Below are 20,219 nucleotides of genomic sequence, written 5' to 3'. Positions count from 1 at the left end.
AGTTTATGCAAAGTGGGTATGAATTGAGTTGAATAAAGCTTGTTTTGCAAAGCTTTTTATAAGTCAAGGGTTTGATGCAGAGTGGTACACAGGAGCAGAAATGCAGTTATGTAAGCGGGGGACAGACACATTTATATGAATTTGTGCTGAGAGCCTTTCATTACACAGATAACCCTCTGAGAACCTCGCAGCAGTAAATTAAAGTTATTTTTCAAAAATACAGAAATGCCCATTGCAACCATTTGTTCATCAGAGGAGAATTGAGCAAGGTTTTTAAAAATCCATTTAACTTAAACCACATTGTGTCTACAGAGACAGGGCTTGAAAGTATGCAGACATTTTTTCACTAAGTGCACAATTTATCAACATTTCCCTCGACGTGAAGCTACTCTGCCCACATTTCAGATTTTAGGGAGTTGTTTTCTACATAAGTTAGGGTTGAGTTATTAGAGACGGCTGCTGTTTGGAATTTGCAAAGCTCAGATGCTGATCAATTCCTCATTGAAGATTTGAAGATTTCATCTCCTGTTTTTAGCCCCGCTTGCAGGCAATTTTTCTTGGTCTGTCAGTCAGTCAGTCAGTCCACCACTTCTCAACAAATATTGGAGGAGTACTATGAAGATTTCTACAGACATTGATATCCAAAAATTGGCATGGAATAGCTTTGTTTACCCATTTTACATTAGGCGCTTTCACACTGGAGTACTTTTACCCGTACTTTTCCCGTTTAGTTCCGTTATTGTCTGGGATTTTGCGTTCACACCAAAAAGAGAACTTAGTTCAGATAACTTTTACCCCCATTTGTAGTGCCTGCTAGAGATGTGGGACTATCCTGGGGAGAAAAAAGTACCAATTTATATTGGCTGGGCGAATTGCAAACCACGCCCCGTAAAACTCTGAAAAGTTTTTTGAAGCAGCCATTGTATTTGCTGGCATTAGCATTATTAGCATTAGCATTAGCCCCGCACACTAACGGAGAGAGAATAACTTATGGCAACACCAAAAAAAACATGGGAGCGGTGGAGTGATGAGGAGGGGTCGGCGTTCTGGTGATTTACTCGTAAGGCCAGTCACCAACTCCGGGGACTTCCGGCCGGGGACTTCGGGTGGCAGTATACGCCGTGAAGAAGAAGAAGAAGTGACGTGAGCAGCTTCATTTGCATAATCTTCCCTCAAGGAACTTATTCCGGTGTGAACGTGGTCGGCTCTTAGTTCCATGGGGGGTACTAAGTGCTGGGAACGAAGTACGGCAAAGTACTTGGTTTGAAAGCGGCTATAATATTTTCCAATTTTAATAAGGACGTCTTTCATTTTCTTATGTTAATTAAGTTATTGTACAGCTGCATGTGTAAGGGGAAGGTTTACAAGTTATTTAATGTATGTATAATGTTAATATTGGCACAACAATTCCATTTGGCACCAGTTACACATTTTGTTTAATATACCCGGACCAATTCTGCAAAAGCTGAAACTCTGAAGCATGTTGCCCTTCAGGACACACCTACGTCAGTGATGAAAAAGTAGGTGTTTTCGACAAACTGTCAGCAATACATTACCTCATATACTGACACAACACTTCAGCAACAAAAAACAATGCAATTGGGTCATGCAAGTATTTAAAAAGTGCTTGTTTCTGCGTTTCTGAAAACATGCAGGACAATGTGAGAATCTGATCTCGGCTTAATGGATTTGCACAATCAATTCTGTGCTGGATCCTGAGCAGACAAATGCCTCCGGCTGTCTGAGGAACAATGTCCTGGAGACTGCTTGATCAGGGGGAAGAGAGGTCGAGTGAGAGCCAAAGTCTTACACAAAAACCACCGTTTCTTTTAGAGACAAGCCCAAAATGGACCCTCACAAACAACCCTAACTAATGTCCTTGAAAGCAAAACTTTGTGTTGCTATCTGATGATATTAGAAGCAAAGTCTTATGATGCTTTTTGATTAGAAAAACCATGTCATGGGATGGGTCACACACAGTGATCACATTGTTTTTGTGAGGGGCTGCATTTTGGAGCGTTGTCCATCTTGACATCTAACCAATTCCCCACCCTTCAATTACATCACATCATATTTTTGCTGTTAACAAATATGATACTCTCTTGAGTTGCCATTGGAAGTCAATAAACCTACCTTGTTAAAAGGTTTTTTAGATGTATATTTAATGAAAAACATTCCCGTCCAGCCTCGTCAATCACCAGTCAAACTCCTTAACCCCTATAATGCAGGCTATTAATGATTTGCTAAAGTGTAAACACTGCACAGTGTTTCTGGAAAGCGCACATACCTAGCCTAGGATAACTATTCCAAGCCCCCGAGCTCTTCCCAACCCAGACGAGGTGTGCATTCCTGGCCGGCTATCCAATACTGTCAAAGGATTCTGAAATTTCATCCTTTTCAACCCCCTCCCTCTTCTCCCCGCCGACCCTCCTGCCACAGTTTGCCTCCGAACCGTTCTCTCTGCTCTCCTCACACAACTGTCTTTGTGTTCAAAAGCCTCAACACATGAATGAATACACACAGACCTCATGCATTTCAACACGGACAAGTAAGCCTGCAAGGTGTCCGCTGCCAGCCAAGAGAGGTTTTTATACATGGATCAAAACTCAGCAGATTTCTGGTGACAAAAAGGCAGCAGTGTGAGCTGGATGGAAGAGATGGCATATCATACTAATAGAATTTGGGATGTCGTGATTCCAGAAAGGCATTAGTCTGCCTCAATAGCCAAAACGAAGCCATGTCCTTCAACTGGTTTTTAGGGCAAACAAGCCATAATTTCGTTTTTGATATGCTTTTTTTCCAAAACAAGATTTTACAAGACTACATTTGAACGAATGCCAGAATGAGGGGAGCCCAATTGGTGCCATCGGGTGCTACAGCACATACTGTAGAAAATCAGTTTTGGCATGGACTTGAAACTGAAGAATATACTATGGTGATATCCTTTAATAGCATAGTGCTAAAACAACGAGTACATCACCAATAACACTTAAATCACACTTCAATTAAAAGACCTAAAACCAAATATGTTCGACTAGATTCTTATTATAAGCAACGGGATCCAAAATATGCAAGAAAAATAAGAGGGCCAGAGTTTGAACCGTTTGGATGTTTCACAGGGGACATTTCTGCCTTGCTTTTCTCAATGCTACGAAGTTGGATCTCTCACTTGGAAATAGGTGATGCCACAGGTTTACATCAATCAATCAGAGCACAGTATTATTTGAATCAAAATGTAATGTGAGTGTTTGCTTTTGTTGCCAAGGCACTGTCAATCAAACGTGATCAATCCACACCCACAAAGTCTTTGTAAAGTAGATTAGCTCAGTTTTAAAGTGACAAACTATACATAAATAATACCTGAATATGTTGTTTCCAATACTTTAAAAACATGCACAAATCATTTACAGATTCTAATTACTTAAAATACTTTTTTCTCTAATTGTAAATGGGATAGGCTACTTTCCGGTTTTGGACAACAAGTTAGACGAGATAATCAATTTCAAGCCAAACCTTGGATTCTAGGAACGTACGATGGGTATTTTTCCATATGTTATTATATTTTAGAGACCAAACTTTTTTCAGGGAGGATTTGTCAAAGGATCTCAGGCGCCATCACATATGAGCTTTAATTTATTTGAGTGGGGTATAACAATAATATGAATGACTTATGTATGCCCACACAAGCGTGTAGGCATATCAACACAACCCTCACACACACAGACACACACACACACACACACACACGTACACCAACCATCCGCCTGTGGTGTGGAGACTGAGGCTGGCCGAAGATTGCTGAGTCATCGTTGCAGCCACACCAGTACTGCTGTTTCTTCTCATCTGCTCCACTGGAGTCGATGCGTCACACTGGGAGCCTTTTTTTTGTTCCTAAAACGTGGCCCTAATCTGCAGAGAGTTTTCCACAGCCGTGCACCACATGAAAGGCACGGGCCGCTTTCATTTAGCGTCCCTTAACCCCAATAAGCAGGGCCGCCCAATGTGCGACAGTCACAAAGTCAACATAAAGAAGAAAACCCACAACGCTCCCTTGCATACTCAATAAAAAAACGTCTCAGTTGGGTTTATTGAAACTGAAATGTGTCCTAATTTGAACTATGGTCAAAATCGGACAAAGGGAGACTTTAAACAGAGTTGAATTGACCGTTTTCCACTAATCTCACATTCTCAAAGGTATTTTTTTCACATTTATGGAATGATTAGATCTCAAAATATTGCTGGAAGTTGGTGGATGTCATGATGTCTTGGTAAATGACCTTTAAAAGCCAAACAATATTCAAGTTCAGTCAAGGCCATTAGACCCGATTTAATCCTGCTTCTTTTTTTTGATTAACGTCACTACTAATCTAAATTATCTACATTTGTTTGGAACAAAGAGGACGTTTTACAAAGTCATGTTTGATGTAGTTGTCAGAAAATAAAAAATAAATAAATCGTTTTGTCGAAAATCTGGACGCAGTATCAATGTCTTCCGCTGACACGCTATGGGAATAAAACACTGCCAAGTAACTGCAATTCTCTTTCACAAATGTAAGCCCCGGCCATTCATCATTACTGAAGTCTGTGCCCTTTACAAAGAAACACAAACTTGTCCAGCTGCAATTCTAGCCTCACTCATGTTCGGCCCAACAGCAGATCAACATAAGGTCACACCTAGACTAAAAGGCAGCTTTGTCCAATCAGCAAAAAAACCCTGTTGCCTTTAGTTTGACCCACATGCCTGGGTTAAATCCACCTATTTGAAGCCAGCTCTTTTGTCCAGAAGGGAGAACGTGAGGCATGTTGGATGGCTGGATGCTAGTTGTTTAAAATGCATTCAAACTGGAGGATTCCAGTCAAAATACGGCAGTGGCCTTTGATAAAGACAATACAGCGATTCATTAAACAGAGGAATGTGCTTTGGCTCTGTCTACAGATACAATCCTTGACGGCACAATACAAGTGTCAAACCCTTCAGATAGTGCAATGCAAGTAAGGGTATCAAGTGTATTGTCGAAACAAGACATCAGCTTGTTCTGGTAGACTTGAAGCAGAGGAAAGGTGAAACTGCTTTTTTATCCGGATCATAACCTATGCTGGAAGGCGTGTGACAAGATAATTCCACACATTGCTTTTTGTAATATATGAAATGAAAACACATTCTAGTGAAGCTGGGGGATATGGATGTAATCAATACAACAGGATGGTTTTCCATTCATTATTAAGGCTGCAACTAAGGGCTTATTGTCAATATCATTTCATGCAAGTTCTACAAATGTCCATTCTATGTCACTGTAAGGCAAAGCAAGTTTATTTATATAAAACGGACAAGTCAAATCAAGCAATCTGATTGGTTCTTAGCCGTGATATACTGAGCGTATACCACGGGTAGAATTGTAAGTTACTTTTCAGAACAAGTCAGTATCCCTCCGCGTCTGAGAAAAACAGTATACCGTTGGGCTGAAAAGCAAACTGCAGGCAGTGGTTCGCGTCGGGCCGAACCACGCCCCTTAGCTGTGATATAATGAGCATATACCACGGCCTGTCGTGAGCTATTGCTTAAATATAGCACCTTTCAACACAAGGTAATTCAAAGTGCTTTACAAAAAATTAAATACATTAAGAAAATGGCATTTAAAATCAGTCATTAAAAAGAAAAGTTAATAAAATAAACATTAAAAGAAGAAATACATGGATAAAAGTTAGGTAAAGGCGACATCTTAAAATGCCATTGTATCTAACACATGGTCCATAAATCCAACAATATTCACTTGGCTATCACCAGAGATTGAGAAAACTAAAATATATTTCCATTTGAGAAGCTGGAACCATCCCATGTTCGTGTGCATTGTGGCATTACAAAGGAAAGACAAATTGTTGATTGAAAGTTCTAAAACCCAGCGCTGGGCAGAAATACACACACGTGCCCGATTGAAGGCCTTGAACCAAACCATGGTTAATAGGTATACGTGTATATCTGCATGTGTTAGACAGTGTCCAAGGCAACCTATTTGCACCTTTTGAGGTAAAACATAGCTTTAAAAGCTCTGGTTGTCTGTGGTTGCAGACATACAGATGTCAAAGATCAGGTTGCACAGAGTGGACGTAAAACCCGTGTCTGAACCAGTTTCAATGTATTAGCACAAGCCGGGTGATTACTATCAACAAACACACTTGTTTGTCTTTGACTCGGCTAAAGAATTTGACGGGGGCCTCTTGCATTCACACTAGCTAACATTTAAAATCACAGCTGGAAGGAAGTTGGGTGGAGGGTTAAAAGCCCCCCCCAAATCTGTGTTAAACAAGGCCCTTAACTCAATGAAACTTGTATAACTTTTATTGAGTAAAGTACAGGCCAGAATATGCTCAATCGAAACGAGGTATGCACCGCTCTGTGAATGTTTATCCCTGCTGTAAATGAAAGGTCATAAAGTGCGAATGATAATTAAGTTTTACACCCTTCATTTTCTTTTATTCTCTAAATGTCACTGCCAGATACAGCCGATAATCTTCCTGAAAGCAGATAGCATTTGGAACAGTAGAAAAGTCGTGTGGATTATTTGTGTACAACGGTGCTTTTACACCTCAGATGGCGACAAGGCATCTGCCGAAGAGCTTATTTGGCTCGTAAACAAAACAGGCTGCGGTGATAAGCGTGGTGTCTTCTTTGTTGCCCGCAGAGCTGGAGGTTTTGCCAGAAAACTTGTTTCATGATGCGATGATGAGCAAATGTGACTGTCAAAAGGCCCCGGACACTAAGCGTGACACAGATCAGAGCTGAAGTGAGAACCAGCTGGGGTTCAGTGTCTGGTTCTGTCCCTACGATAACCTGCCTTTCATCTGAGAGGGTCAAACTGAAGTCAGAGACATCGGTAGAAGCCACTTGATTACAAGCAGATGACAAGAGGAGCGCTTACTTCCTGGGAACAAATGTGTTTGAGAAGGAAAAAAAAGGTTGCTTTGTTGAGCTATTAAAAATTATTTACCTTGCTGAACGTTTGACCTACTTCCCCCCCCCTGTGTGAGATGTTGAACTGGTGGAATAAGCACCGCCAGATGGCCAGACAAGAAGTGTGAGTGTGTGTGTTCAGTGCTGCATTCCAGCCTGCATGACCTATACACTGCAGACAAGTCGTGGAGGGAAACCACATACACACACACTCACGTGCAGCTCTGTTCAAAGCCTCTGCCTACAATAACAGTTCATCTTGATCATGTTACATGCCCGGGCACGGTGCACGAAGTCCACAAGTTGACTGTACTTCAGTTTCACATGTGCACTTCATCTCTCTTCAGTGCAGTGAACCGGGTCCCTCAGTGAGTCAGACGCAGTTCAAAGAGTCTTTCGCTCATGAGTCTCCGGCCACCTGAGCCTCGGCTGCAACTTTAAAAATATCTGACCTTTCTCGGATCGGAAGCCAAGCGGAGAGACAGTCCCACCCAGCATGCCACACCGGGGGGGAAAACAAACAAAACCGTGACATCAAATAAGTGGAAGGGCTGCTGAGGCGGAGCTATGCAATGAGTGTGAGCAGTCAAAATAAAGGGGGGGGGCGAAGGGTGTGCATCAGGGTCAGGAGGTGACAGGGTGCATCAGGGTCAGGAGGTGGAGAGGGAAGGGAGGGGGAGGGGTTTGCTTTGCATTTCTAGGCAAACCGGATTCCTAGATTTCAAACACTACCTGGAACCTGGTGTTTTGGGAACACATTGGAACGCCCTTATTGTAGATTAATAAGCCTGTGCAGCAATTATGTGAAATTGAAAGCCAATATTATGCAGGTTTTAATTCCTAACAAAGGAAACGGCAGGTGATTTCCAGCAGGGATGCAAAAATAAATTGCTTTTATTAGCAATTCAACAGATAATTGTTGTTATTGTTTCAATCAATCATTCACGTAATGAGAAGAAGGAATGAAAAAAAAGGTGGTAGCGTCTGCAAAATGCTTGTTTTGTCCAACCAGCAGTTTATAAAAAACACAGATATTCAGTTAATTATGATATAAAACTGAAAATTAATAATCCTCTTTTCGGCACTTTCACCTGACATCTGCCTCAAAGAACAGATTACCAAATTGTTGTCTATTAATTCTCCGTTAATCGACTCTTCATCAGATCATGGATTAGTTGCTCCCCTGTCTCAAAGTGTGCTAATCAGTGAAATCCTCTGGCAGTAACTGATAGTGAGGAGCAAGAAATAAAGAAGATGTCAGTATGTGTGTACTCCTTACCTCTTGAAAGCCTCCGTGGGGTTCCTCTCACACTCCCCGGGCTGCAGAGTGCTCTGCACAGCTGGGTCGCGCACCTTCTCCTCGAACCCCGGCAGCACCCCGCTGCGGCAGATCTGAGCCACCAGACCTCGGATGAACCCGCCGACGCACAGCGTGTCCGAGTCGTCCGCCCGGCAGAAGTGGAAGGCCAGAGTCTGCTGCTGCATCCCCCGCTGGGTGCCCTGCGTGGACGAGGGCCACAACAGCTCCGTGCCGAGTGCCGTTTTCCCGCTTCCCGGGCCCCCCACCAGCAACACCCCCCAGGAGCTACCTGACTTTGTGGATCCTGCCGTCAGGGTGCTGGGGTTGGACGCCCCCACGCCGGGCGTCACCGGGGGCTGCTTGCATGGAGTGCTGCTGGTCACTCCAATTAGGTTGTTGGTTTTCTCCTGGAGGCAATGCTGGATCTTATGGAAGACCCACTCCCGGCAGTAAAAGCGTTTCCCCTGCAGCAAACTGGTTTGGGCCATTTTGATCTAGTGCTGCTTTTCCTCCTAATCCTCGTCTTCATAGGGGTCCCTTCATTCTGACCCTCACATGTTCAACTCCAGCAGAGGTCGGGAGTAAATTCGAACATCCATTTTGCTGACTGGAAAAGTGCCTCTCGGAAAGCAGGTCGCAGTCTACCCGTCCTCGGTGTTGATGTTAACAACAAGCCAGAGAGAACTTGGGTTTAAAGGAAGCTGCTGCAGATGGCAGGGAAAGCAGCCGAGCTATACTGACAGAATATCTAGGTCAAAATAAAAAAAGGAAATCAAAATTGAGGCTCAAACCATAGATTTTCCACCAACTTTTTCCACAGCTTTCCCACTGGTTGAACTGAGTGCTCCTTGTTATTATGAGTGTGTTGCTTTAGCATGGCGCTGGGCATGGCAGGGCACCCGGCTCTTGAGTGCATCCACTGGCAAACTCGAGCCACCGCCGTTTGATACAATTAGCCATGGGAGCTGCTGATATATTTCCGCTGATGCATTTCAGATGCTACCGAGGGTGACCAAAGCGTGTTTCCATTACATTAACATGGAGGGGACTGCCAGCGCCAAGTCAATCTCTCCAATAACATACTAAAGCCTGGCTCTTTCCCTGGAAAACAGAGACAGAAAGGATGGCTAAATTAGGTCACATAATAAAACACATGCTAATGCACCATTAACCATCCAACTCAAAGACATTGTTGAGATATAAGAGAACATTAGAGCCAAGAATGAACAATCACTAATATTAAAAGATATATTAGCTTGTCCTATATAAGCTGCAACAGTTTGCACATCCTACAGAGGGTAAGCTCTATTCATGCAGCTACAATAAAAAGGTGGGTACTGGAAGAACATTTTAAATAAAAAAGGGAATACATGTAAAATACAACAAGATCAAATGCAAACAGAACGTAAAAGTAAATACGGTAGAGTGGAACAATACATTGTGCATTGTCTAGTAATGACAATAAAATATGTATTAAGGATGATGTGGATAAATACACACCAATGAAATCTGCACATTTATTAGCTTGTCCTATATAAACTGCAACAGTTTGCACATCCTACAAAGAAGGGTTAACTCTATTCCTGCAGCTACAAATAAAAAGGTGGGTGCTGCAAGTTATTGTTTGTTGCTCTCATCCTCCACATCACTGCCTGCAACTCAATTCTTGGCAGGGGTTCGTCCAGTTTCTCTAGTCTATCCACTGATCCCCCCTTCCTTCCTATGTGGCTTTAAATCCCAAACAGTCCACATCCGTCCTGAACTGTAGAAAAAAATAAAAGGGGGGGGGGGGGGTTCCAAACCAGAGGACCCCCTTTCCTTTCCTGCACTTACAGGTCGTTTACATGGGTGGAAGTGAAAGGTAATCCACCTAAAAAGGGTTTAATTGCTTTTAAAGTGGCAGGAATCTTAGTTTAATCCAGAGTAATGTAATATATGACAGTCTTGGATTAGGAATGGTGTTAATTGCAATGATAATGCATCTGGAAGTAGGGCATGGCATACAATCTAAGCTTGATTTCTGATGCTTTTTTGGCTAAATGCATCTTTTTGATGAAACCCTTCTCTATTCTGGAGCAGATGCAAATATTACCCAGTGTCTCCAGTGAAGAAAGCACACACAGACACACACATACAGTGTTGCTGCTACTTTGTACCGCTGCCAAATAACAAGGTTTCACACAAGCTGCGATACATTGCCACCTTTCTGTTTTTCTAAGGCGCTCCCCACCTCCAACAATAAAATACATCAAGGGTCAGCTGTGTGGGGATGCGAAAGGCGACACATTATCAATCAGAGCAGGCGACATTAATTCACCCGGGGACTGAGAAGGCAGCACAAGTCTTTTGTATGGCCGCACAAACCTCACCCATTTCAGATAGAATTTACACCTATGGGGGCTTTTTAAAAAACCGTCCACAGTAGCCATCAGTTGCATGCTTTGAGGGGGAAAACCCTAACCTGTCGTGTAACTGCAGCCAAACAAAACTGCTCCTTAAACAACTTCAATTTAAGCCAATTGTGGAGCGTTTCACTGTTTTCGCTACAGTTTCAAATATCTCCCAAACGGTTTTCCTCTCACCTCTTCCCTGGTCCTCCTGCTGTTTTGTGGGGGTTGCTGTTTCCGTAGTCGACACCCTTTATGTCCACGTTGAAAGCGAAGTGTTCAGGTACATTATTAGTCCGTTTGCTCCGGTGCAATTCAAAGCCCAAATGTGTGCATTTGTGCGACGGTCATGTCTTTCTTTGAACGTCTCTTTTCTGTCGGTGTGTGCTCCTCCTGCTGCCCGACACAGCTCCACAGTGAGCCGACTGACTCTCCGCCTACAAACACTTCTGCACTGCATGCAGAGCACACACACAGCGAGCCGCGCGGTGTCTTCTGGGACATGGAGTGCTAACCTCTCCTCCATACTAATATCCAATATTTTTTTAATGAGACGTTAGTGTAAAATGCACATTAGCTACACTGTTGTTTTGGCAATGGAAATGTGAAGATCCAGGCTACTCCAATAATGCAACAGACAGTATACTTAAGACATACAAATAAATAAAATTGTAAAAAATACAAATAGAAATGGAGAATGGAAAAAAACATGTCAGTCCAGTATGGTTTTGCCTTGGGATTATCATGTATTTTAAAAATACTTTTAATGAATAAATATAGAAATGGTGCCCCCATAAAGCACATGAAGTGGTATTGCCATCTCCTGTGGTATGACATTTGCTATTGTAACATTTAAAGGCAAAATGATGGTGTTTTCCAGGTGTTTTTTAACTACATCCTATAATAAAAACACAAAAAAAGCAATAGTACTTTAGTTTTGTTTTTCAACAGATAAAAGATAAATGGAAAAATAATTGGTTTTCAATGATAAACCATCTTCTAAATACATGTAAGCGGGACTTCTTGAAAAACGGCATTGATACTGAGTGGATTATTTTGAAGAAATTAAGTAAATTGATTGAGCTGACTGAAATACTTTATCAGTCTCTCTCTCATAAACATTCCCCTCTGTTCTCTGTCCTTGTGCCTCTTCCATCTCAAAGAACATCTCAAATCCTGTGGAAAATAATTTATTTAAAGCAGCATCAAAACAACTGGTACTTCCTTTTAAATAAGACATACATCTGAAGAACAAAGTAAGGACGAAATCCACAATCTGATTAGTTAGACTTATGCATCACGGTGCTGGCTCATGGCTCAAAACAACTTGGATATGTTACACACAGAGACTGCCAGCATTAAGAGATTAGATGCAATTGATGAGAATATATTTTTTAATAAAGCTTTATCTCATGCTTCTCAATCCGTGGTAGTTGTGGGCAGACAGTTGGCGATGGTTCTTTGATGTTACACTTAAATATGTCTTTTGGACTATCTTTGGGCATTAGATGCAATAGTTCCTTCTTTAAAAACATGTTGTAACAGTTGTTGTCTCCCTGTTTTCATTCTGCCCAAGTCCTTTCATTTCAGGAGATCCCATGAATTTGCAACATCATCCATGGTTGTGACAAATGGGTTCAAACAGCACCAGAGATTTATGCAACATTTGGCAGCTGAGCAAGAATCTGCGTAATGATATCTTGTACACTGCTTAAGGAAAGTTATAATTTAAGCAATACCACGAGGATAATTTACTATTAATGTACCTACTTGTATCATTCCAGCTTAATTATTCATACTTGGGTGTTTATGTTTATGGATCATCTGGAAATTGAATAAAGTCATTTGAAACATTTCCAGGTTTTTCTCACAGTCCAGCCGTTACCTGTGATGTGTTTCAGACCTCACAGCTGAAACACCAGATGTTGTCATTGTTAGTGAGCAGCAGGCAGATGTGTGTTTGGGAATTATGTTTGAGAATAATTAGAGGAAGCGTCCCACTATTTTCCAGCCTTAATGTGAATGTGCTTTTATTTAGCAATGTCCCAAGATTGGTGCTCTTTTATTCGGAGATTCACTAAAGGCTTGGGGTTAATTAAATATGAACACTTTTCACTTTGACTTTCACTGCGGCTTGCTGTATTTCTGCTGCAGCTGCAGAAGAAAATGTGATATGTTGCATAGCCCACATTTAAAGTGCAAGTGAGCAAGTTGTAAAGCAAAAAAGTGAGATTTAAAAAAAAAATTCCTTCTCCCTTCCCCCCAGCAGGGATGCACATGGGGCTTACAGGTTGATGTGTTTTGATCTAGCTGGAGGCTGCTGATCTTACAACTTATTTATCACTCACTGAGGAAGGGCTTCAGGGACTTTTTCTTTGAGGAGTAGCTGCAGTAGGTTCTAATAACTGACAGTGATACCTGCGGAGTCAGTTTTCATTTCCAATCTATGTTGCCGCCATCCGTGTTTGGGGTTTGGCTTTAACCCGGGTAAACAGTTATGGTTAGGGGTCACAGATAGGATTGGTTTGGGTTAGGGCTAAGATTTGTTTTGGTTTAATGTAAGGGTATGCGCAAATTGTTTTGGAAACAGAATGTGACATAACCTCTGACAGAGGTCAACACATAAAAGCTAGTAGCATTGTTGCACGTGTTATGCTTTATTTGGACATTCAAAGCATTTAAGGTAAGACTTTGGTTAAGGTTAGGGTTGACAGTGACCCTCACAACTTACCAAAAAAACAGTTGTGTAACCGTTGAGTATGCTGACGTATTATTTTACATTGATCAAGTGAGAAGAATGACTGTGATTTACACAACTTACACTGCCAGTAGGAGAGGGAGGGTTTGCAAAAGGAAAATATGTGTAGGAGTATTGTAACAGTCTCAGTGTAGTATGATGATAATGCAGAATCCAAATGTTCAAAGCCTGTGAGAGTTTGTTATAGTGACCATCGGCTCCAATCCCCGACCAGGCCGTTATGGTCCTATTTCCCCCTGGTTATAATAGTATATTATGTTGGACATATGGTGGACATTCCTGAACATGGGGAACAGCAGCACCTGAATGCATTCATCTGGCTCTAATATAGAGAACATCAGTATCAGTATATGCTGTACTGGTTCTCATGTGTTTCTAAAACTTAAAAAAATTGCACCGACACCCGTCTGCTCTCACATTCCCGCATTATGTTTTGCGGGAACCAATCTTTATTTTGTTCACACTCTATCCAAGCTGCAAACTTGGGGCGGGACACAATAAATAAAGCTTTGCCAGTTTGGGTCCTTATCACAACTGATCAAGATGGCCAAAAATATTCTCTGCTCAGAGGGCCTTGCAAATTTTGGAAGAGAGAGAACCAATTTATGATGATGTAGACTGGAAGAGGAAGGGGTTTCAGAATGTGAGGATCACATTTATGAGAATTCTGAGTTCGACAGTGACTTTGAAGAAGAGGATGAGATTGAGCATCAGCTAGTTACAAAAAAAAGACGAGCCACAGGACCAGCCGCTCAGCGGGCAAAAAAACAAGTAGCACTTTAATTCATTAATGTGATCTAACAAATGTAAAAGGGCAAATATTAACCATGTATCCTGTTTATATTGCTTGTAATTGTGATGAAGTATCTGTTGAGTATTTTAACATAAAATAGTTTGATTGTGTTGAATTGAAGCCCAAAAAGGCAGCGGGTCCACCAGACCCACGAACACTGGCTGAGTAACACAAATATGAACACAACACATTCATTACTGAGCTCCACAAACATATAAGAATCCCCTATTGTAATATTGTAGGAAAATGATAATGATCCCCATTGTTAGGTTTATCGAAAAGGAAAATAAGCACTCCGCCGAGATAATAGGAGTGTTGGAAACAACAGTAGGAGGTCCACTGATTGTGGAAAACGAAAACACTCTCCCTCTACTTACCAGCTATTAATTCAGTCACATATCAAGCTTGATTCCCCGCAGAGGCTTTCAAACAGTGAATATCACATCAAGGACTCACGTAATTCAGCGTTAGGTGAACTTCCTTCCCTGAAAACTTGAAGACGTTGCTGTTCATTGAGTTTCCGATTCTGTCTGATGCCTAACCTGTTGTTACCCCCTGTGGATGCAGAGAGGAGATAAACAAATCCATATATTGAACCGCCCTCCAGAGTTATCACAGCCACGGATCGACCGCCCATGATACTTCATCTCTTCCTTAATAAATAAGCAACGAAACGACGGGAAGAAGATAATCGGTCCGGGGCTTTTATTTCCCCTCTTTCTTTATGTAATGTATAGGGCTGCAGTGAATCATTATTAGCATAATTGATTTGTCAATAAATGGGTGGTCCCTTAATTTGCATTGCATGCTATCATTAGGTGGAAATGTACTTTTGTTTATGACCAAATACTTGCAATACAAATGACATATACATAAGTGTCAGTTATACTTTTGTCTGGTGCTAATTAGCAATAGTAATGCTAACATGCTAAGGCTAAGATGGTCTTAAAAGAAGAAAATAAATGCTAAACGTCAACATGCTAGCATTGTCGTTGTGAGCATGTTAGCCAAGCCCCCAGGAAGTGCGCCGGACTCTGATACAAATATTCGTTGTGTCCAAACAATACTACAATAGTACTACAATACAAGTACAATACTACAATACTACAATTCTAGTACTACAATTTCCGTATCAGTCCGTGACGTCACTGGGGCCAGAAAGACTTTTCCCCATTGACTAACATTGGGAAAGAGACGTCTGTAAATCAGCGGATACTTATTTTTAACTAAATAAACTACCCACTATGAACTATTTTATAGCCCTTATTAGAATAATTCGGTCCTTAAAGTTGGAAAAAATGCACTAAAAGCCGAATCTAGATTTAATTTTCTGTCTCCATGCATTCTACTGAGCCGAGAGTGGGAGCTCGGGGGGCGGGGCTTAAGGGGCGCATGCTCTGTGAGCGCACATACGGGTTCTTCTGCTCTGACAGCTAGGCATGATGGGTAATCTGTGACGTTTCGCTCTCTCAAAAGTTCAAGACAAAATGGCCCAACTTTTGGAGAAGGGTCTAGCTGCGGCCGCGGACACTACACTACATGACACTACACGACACTACACGACACGCCCACCTGACACGACACTACGGTGGCTGAGAGGCACTACCGTTAAAAGCGAATTGACGACACTACACGACAGGAGGAGAGGTTTTGGGGTTTAGGTTTGGGAGGGAGGAAGGAAGATTAGGAATAGGTAAAAAGGTAGGGAGCGGTTAGGGTTAGGATGGGGGGAAGGGAAGGGTTAGATTGAAGGGAGGGAAGAGAACTGCTACCCGGGAAACAGGATGCAACGCTCATCTGTGAAGCTCCGCCCACGTTGAGCTCCCGCCAACATCGAACTCATTGAAGCACTGCGCACTGCAGTGAGGGGCTTCTCGTCCACGGCCGCAGCTAGACCCTTCTCAGCCACCGTAGTGTCGTGTCAGGTGGGCGTGTCGTGTAGTGTGGTAGTGTACTGTACTGTCCGCGGCCGCAGCTAGACCCTTCTCCAAAAGTTGGGCCATTTTGTCCTAATGCGCAGCTCTCATAGGAAAGAACGAGAACCCGCCTCCCACGCTGTATCCCGTTCTTATTATGCATCCATGATGTTAGCATGCTGATTTGAGCATTTAGCTCTCAGTAAAAGTTGAGCATATACAGCCCCAAAGAGCTGCTTGCATCGCTCTGCTCTTGAGCCCTATTCCCACAGGGCTTGTATTCCAGAGGATCTCATGGGATTTATAAATTACCCCTATCGCATTGAATGAGCAAAAGCTGTATTTTAATTCAAATGTATTAATATTATCCCATGGTATGATAAATGATGCTCTATGACTTTAACTTATATTATTACAATTATAGCCTACTAATTACATTTATATTTTATTCAGAAAAACCTCTTGCTCCAGTGTCAGTGCAAATTAATCTCAATGCAGTGTAGTCAGATGGGCATCCTGAAGTTACACCCAAAATGGTGTCAAATCAGTTGGTGGAGTAAGCGGCCCCTGAACTGGTTCTTGGTACCAATGCAGACGAACCGGGTTGGAATCTTCTCTGGGACCATTTGCTGCATGTCATCCCCTCTGTCTCCCCCTTCAAGATTAGATAAGATAAGAAGGACCTTTATTAATCCCCGTGGGGAAATTCAGTGGTTTAACAGCAAGAAAAACAGGACAGCACAGATTCACACAGATTAATACAATTAAAGATACAAATAAAAATGATAAAAAACGATTAAATAAGAGATTCATTAAAGTGAATATACATATTGGGTCATATTTACATATTAGATATATTTACCTGAATGTGTCGAAACAGTGTGTATTTTATATTCAACACTGACAATAGAGACACTGGCTGCCCAACAACCCTTTAAAAATGTTTAATTGCATACTGCAAAAAATGCAACTTCAATAAGTCTCAACTTGGGAGATAAAAGTAGACAAAGTATTCAGAAATTACAAGATGCTTATTTGCACGAGGCTAATGTCATATAACTACTGTGTTTGGCCAAATAAAGGTAATATGCAGTGATATTTACTTTACAATTTATGGACATGGCAGATTTGCAAATGCTTGAGATATCAGAGGACGTCGTTATTACAAGAACTCATTCAAAGTCCTAGGTGCTTCCAATCTAGTGTGCGGGAGTAAATCTTCTCTGTAAAGTTCATCAAGATGTTCTATAAAAAGAATGAACCCTTTAGTCGAATAGGCTTTCGATAGTAAAAGCATATTTTCATACCACACACACACAGATTATGTGGCCAGTGCTCAGCAAAGCACGAGTACTCTCCAAACTGCCTTCCATTTCAGAATCAGCAGGAGCCAAGTTACAAGCCCCCCCCCCCAGGAAAACTGCATGTTGCTGTTTATTCCATTTTATCACACCGAGACCAATGTGTATATCCACTCCCAGTGTGCTCACCAATCTGCCGAATTCCCATAATTGCAGTAATTTCTTGTCGACAAAATACAAAAGTCCAAGTCCTCAGAAGGCTGGATCAGCATGATTGTTCCCCTCTTTTTCTGAATATTCGGAAATATTCTCTGCCTTCTTATAAACAGCTTGATGACGCACATTTGGTGATTGGGGTTTGGCTCGGGGACACTACGTTTGCTTTAGAAAATTGAGTTGGACTGGTCCATGTCTTCTCTGTTTTGTGTCTCTTCTCCTCTCTGACTTGGCTGCTGATCCACAGTGCTGTAACAAGTGAGCTATGGAAGGCAGTAATTATGGTTATTGTGCATGTTTGACTAATATGGCTAAAAAATAAAAGTACTTCTTTGCTTTGCTTGTTCCACATTTATCAGATAATTACCATAAAGGTCACTGTAATGTGTGTAAGTCTGTTCTTAAAGTAGTATACCATTATTTTGCCATTACTGTTGCTCATTTTTACTTTGCACAAAAAGGCTAATGTTGCCTTTTAAAAATAAACAAAATTGGATGTTGCACATTGTTTCCAGTGGCAGTTCCCAACAAATAGAGGGGAAAGTAGCACAGAGAAAGAAAAGTTGGAAGACGGCATGCTAAAGGAAGCTTTGTTGTGAAGCTGGCTTCAAAGCAGCAGTCAACCAACAGCTGAATAATGATGACAGAAACTTCCAGGTATTTCTTACACACACCCTCCAAAAATACATACGTTTCTGAATCTTTTATGACAACTTATATCATGTATAATTCACTCTCCAGGCCCTACTTCACAGGGGTAAAAAAAAGGGTCAATCATTTAAATGAACTGCAAAATAGAGAATGATTACCTATTGGAGTTATCACCATGTACAGCACAGTAGATTATGTTACAGCAGACATGTTTACATCATCATGCCATGATACAAATGACTCAGCATTAATGATACCAGGACTATTGCGGCTGTAGGCAGTCGAAAAAGTAAAAGCTGGGGCGAGGGGTTTAACACGAGAGGAAACACTTTGGCGCACACAAACAAATCCATTTACCATTTATTACAAAAAACAGGAAAATAAAATACAGCACCAGCAGTGCAAGTCAGATTGCGAGGGAAATTGCGATCGCAGGTAGAAATTGCTAAAATATTCAACTTTCCTATCTCTGTCCATGCAAAAATCCATGTGAGCCTGAAGCTCCAGGGAACACACCCAACACTAATATAGAGTGAAAAATACCACATAACAAATAAAAACACAGACATCCTGCATGTGGCTCCAAGGACAGAAGAAGCTCAACTAAGTCGAATGCACTTGTTATTCATCTAATTTGCTTTTCCTGCATGGCCAGCCAACAGGTCTGCTGTGAAAAACAGTCAGTTCAATAATACAAATATACAAGATATATAAACAACAAGGCAGATGCTATTTACACCCGGGTGTCCGTAGCTAACAATGCTATTTACACCCGGGTGTCCGTAGCTAACAATGTTATTTACACCCGGGCTACACATTAGATATTACTGTTTTGAATCTATAGGTCTTTATGGAAATGCTTCTTTGATAACTTCATTCCCTTATGCTGCTGTGTCAAATTGTAATATGGTAGATGCATAAAGGCACTTCCTATCTTAAGCACTGCAGATATTTACACCCGTGTGTTGTACAAACCACACAAGGTGATGTCGATGTGTCTGTGCATGTGCATACATTCGAGAGATGAGTGTCTTTGCCCAGGGGCGTAGCTGGAAATTCTGGGCCCCATGAAAGAATCTATTTGTGGGCCCCCGCTAAAAAAAATGTGGCCATTTATTTATTGATGAAAACGCATAATATGGATTTACCTATACATTTGGATCAGCAGTTCAGCACCTGAACTGTTGGTGGGTGAGCCTAGTAAAGGATGTCGCATTGCGTTCATCTTCAATGAATGGACCAATGCAATAGTCTACCAAAGAACCTTGAGTCGCACTAGCTAGGCATATTTTCCCCTATTCTTGTTACAATATTTTCTGATACTCAACATACAAAAGCTGTTACTTGTCCTGTCTCTCTGTAATCCCATCTCCAACACAAATAGTCTACTCAAGCACACTATTAGGTTGACAGACACTTACATTTTGATGTGCTCTGTAGTATACAATCGTTCCCTGCTTGGATATACCTTTTACGAAGCAGATTTTGAACTGTCGCGGGCAGAGCACTAGCTTTTTTGCTGTAGCGGCCGGGTTGCTGCCTTTCTCAGCAGAGTGCTAAAGCCCTACCTGTTACACGCGCAAGTAATTAGAGGAGGCGCGAGTGACAAGTGTTGAGCTATTGGTGGGGACAATTCAGGATTCTTGGATACTGGTGGGGTCATGACCTTGCGTCCACCCCCTAAACGACACGATGAAACCCAACCTCGAAAACCCTGTTGAAGTTAATGAACTGTAATGGACTGCAAGAAATCAACATGCACTGACTATCAACTTTATCTTCTGTCTATTTAATTGAAAATTACACCCAATACAGGAATGAACAAACAAAAAATCTCAACATTCTTTGACTTATTAAATTAAGATTTGAACAACACAAGGACAAAAGTATAAATTAACTGAAGATTTGAACATAATTATAAAACAATAAACTCTCAGGACATGAACAC

The 20,219-nt window shown here is 41.6% G+C and overlaps 1 protein-coding gene across 1 annotated transcript; it reads right to left on the bottom strand.

Annotated features, from left to right (window-relative positions):
• Positions 1-8,224: 8,224 nt before the first annotated feature.
• On the bottom strand, positions 8,225-11,063 carry LOC104962747 (ankyrin repeat domain-containing protein 50-like). The gene is made up of 2 exons (XM_010791245.1): positions 10,832-11,063; positions 8,225-9,350 (listed from the first exon to the last, which is right to left on the bottom strand). Exon 2 carries the CDS (start codon positions 8,735-8,737, stop codon positions 8,225-8,227), a length of 513 nt encoding a protein of 170 aa, XP_010789547.1. The 5' UTR covers positions 8,738-9,350; positions 10,832-11,063.
• Positions 11,064-20,219: the final 9,156 nt, after the last annotated feature.

The sequence above is a fragment of the Notothenia coriiceps genome, unplaced genomic scaffold (genome assembly GCF_000735185.1).
Source record: "Notothenia coriiceps isolate Sejong01 unplaced genomic scaffold, NC01 NC01_scaffold00001553, whole genome shotgun sequence".
NCBI classification, from domain to species: Eukaryota; Metazoa; Chordata; class Actinopteri; order Perciformes; family Nototheniidae; genus Notothenia; species Notothenia coriiceps.
The sequence above is the reverse complement of the archived record's forward strand: the minus strand, read 5'-3'. Positions and strand labels throughout refer to the sequence as shown.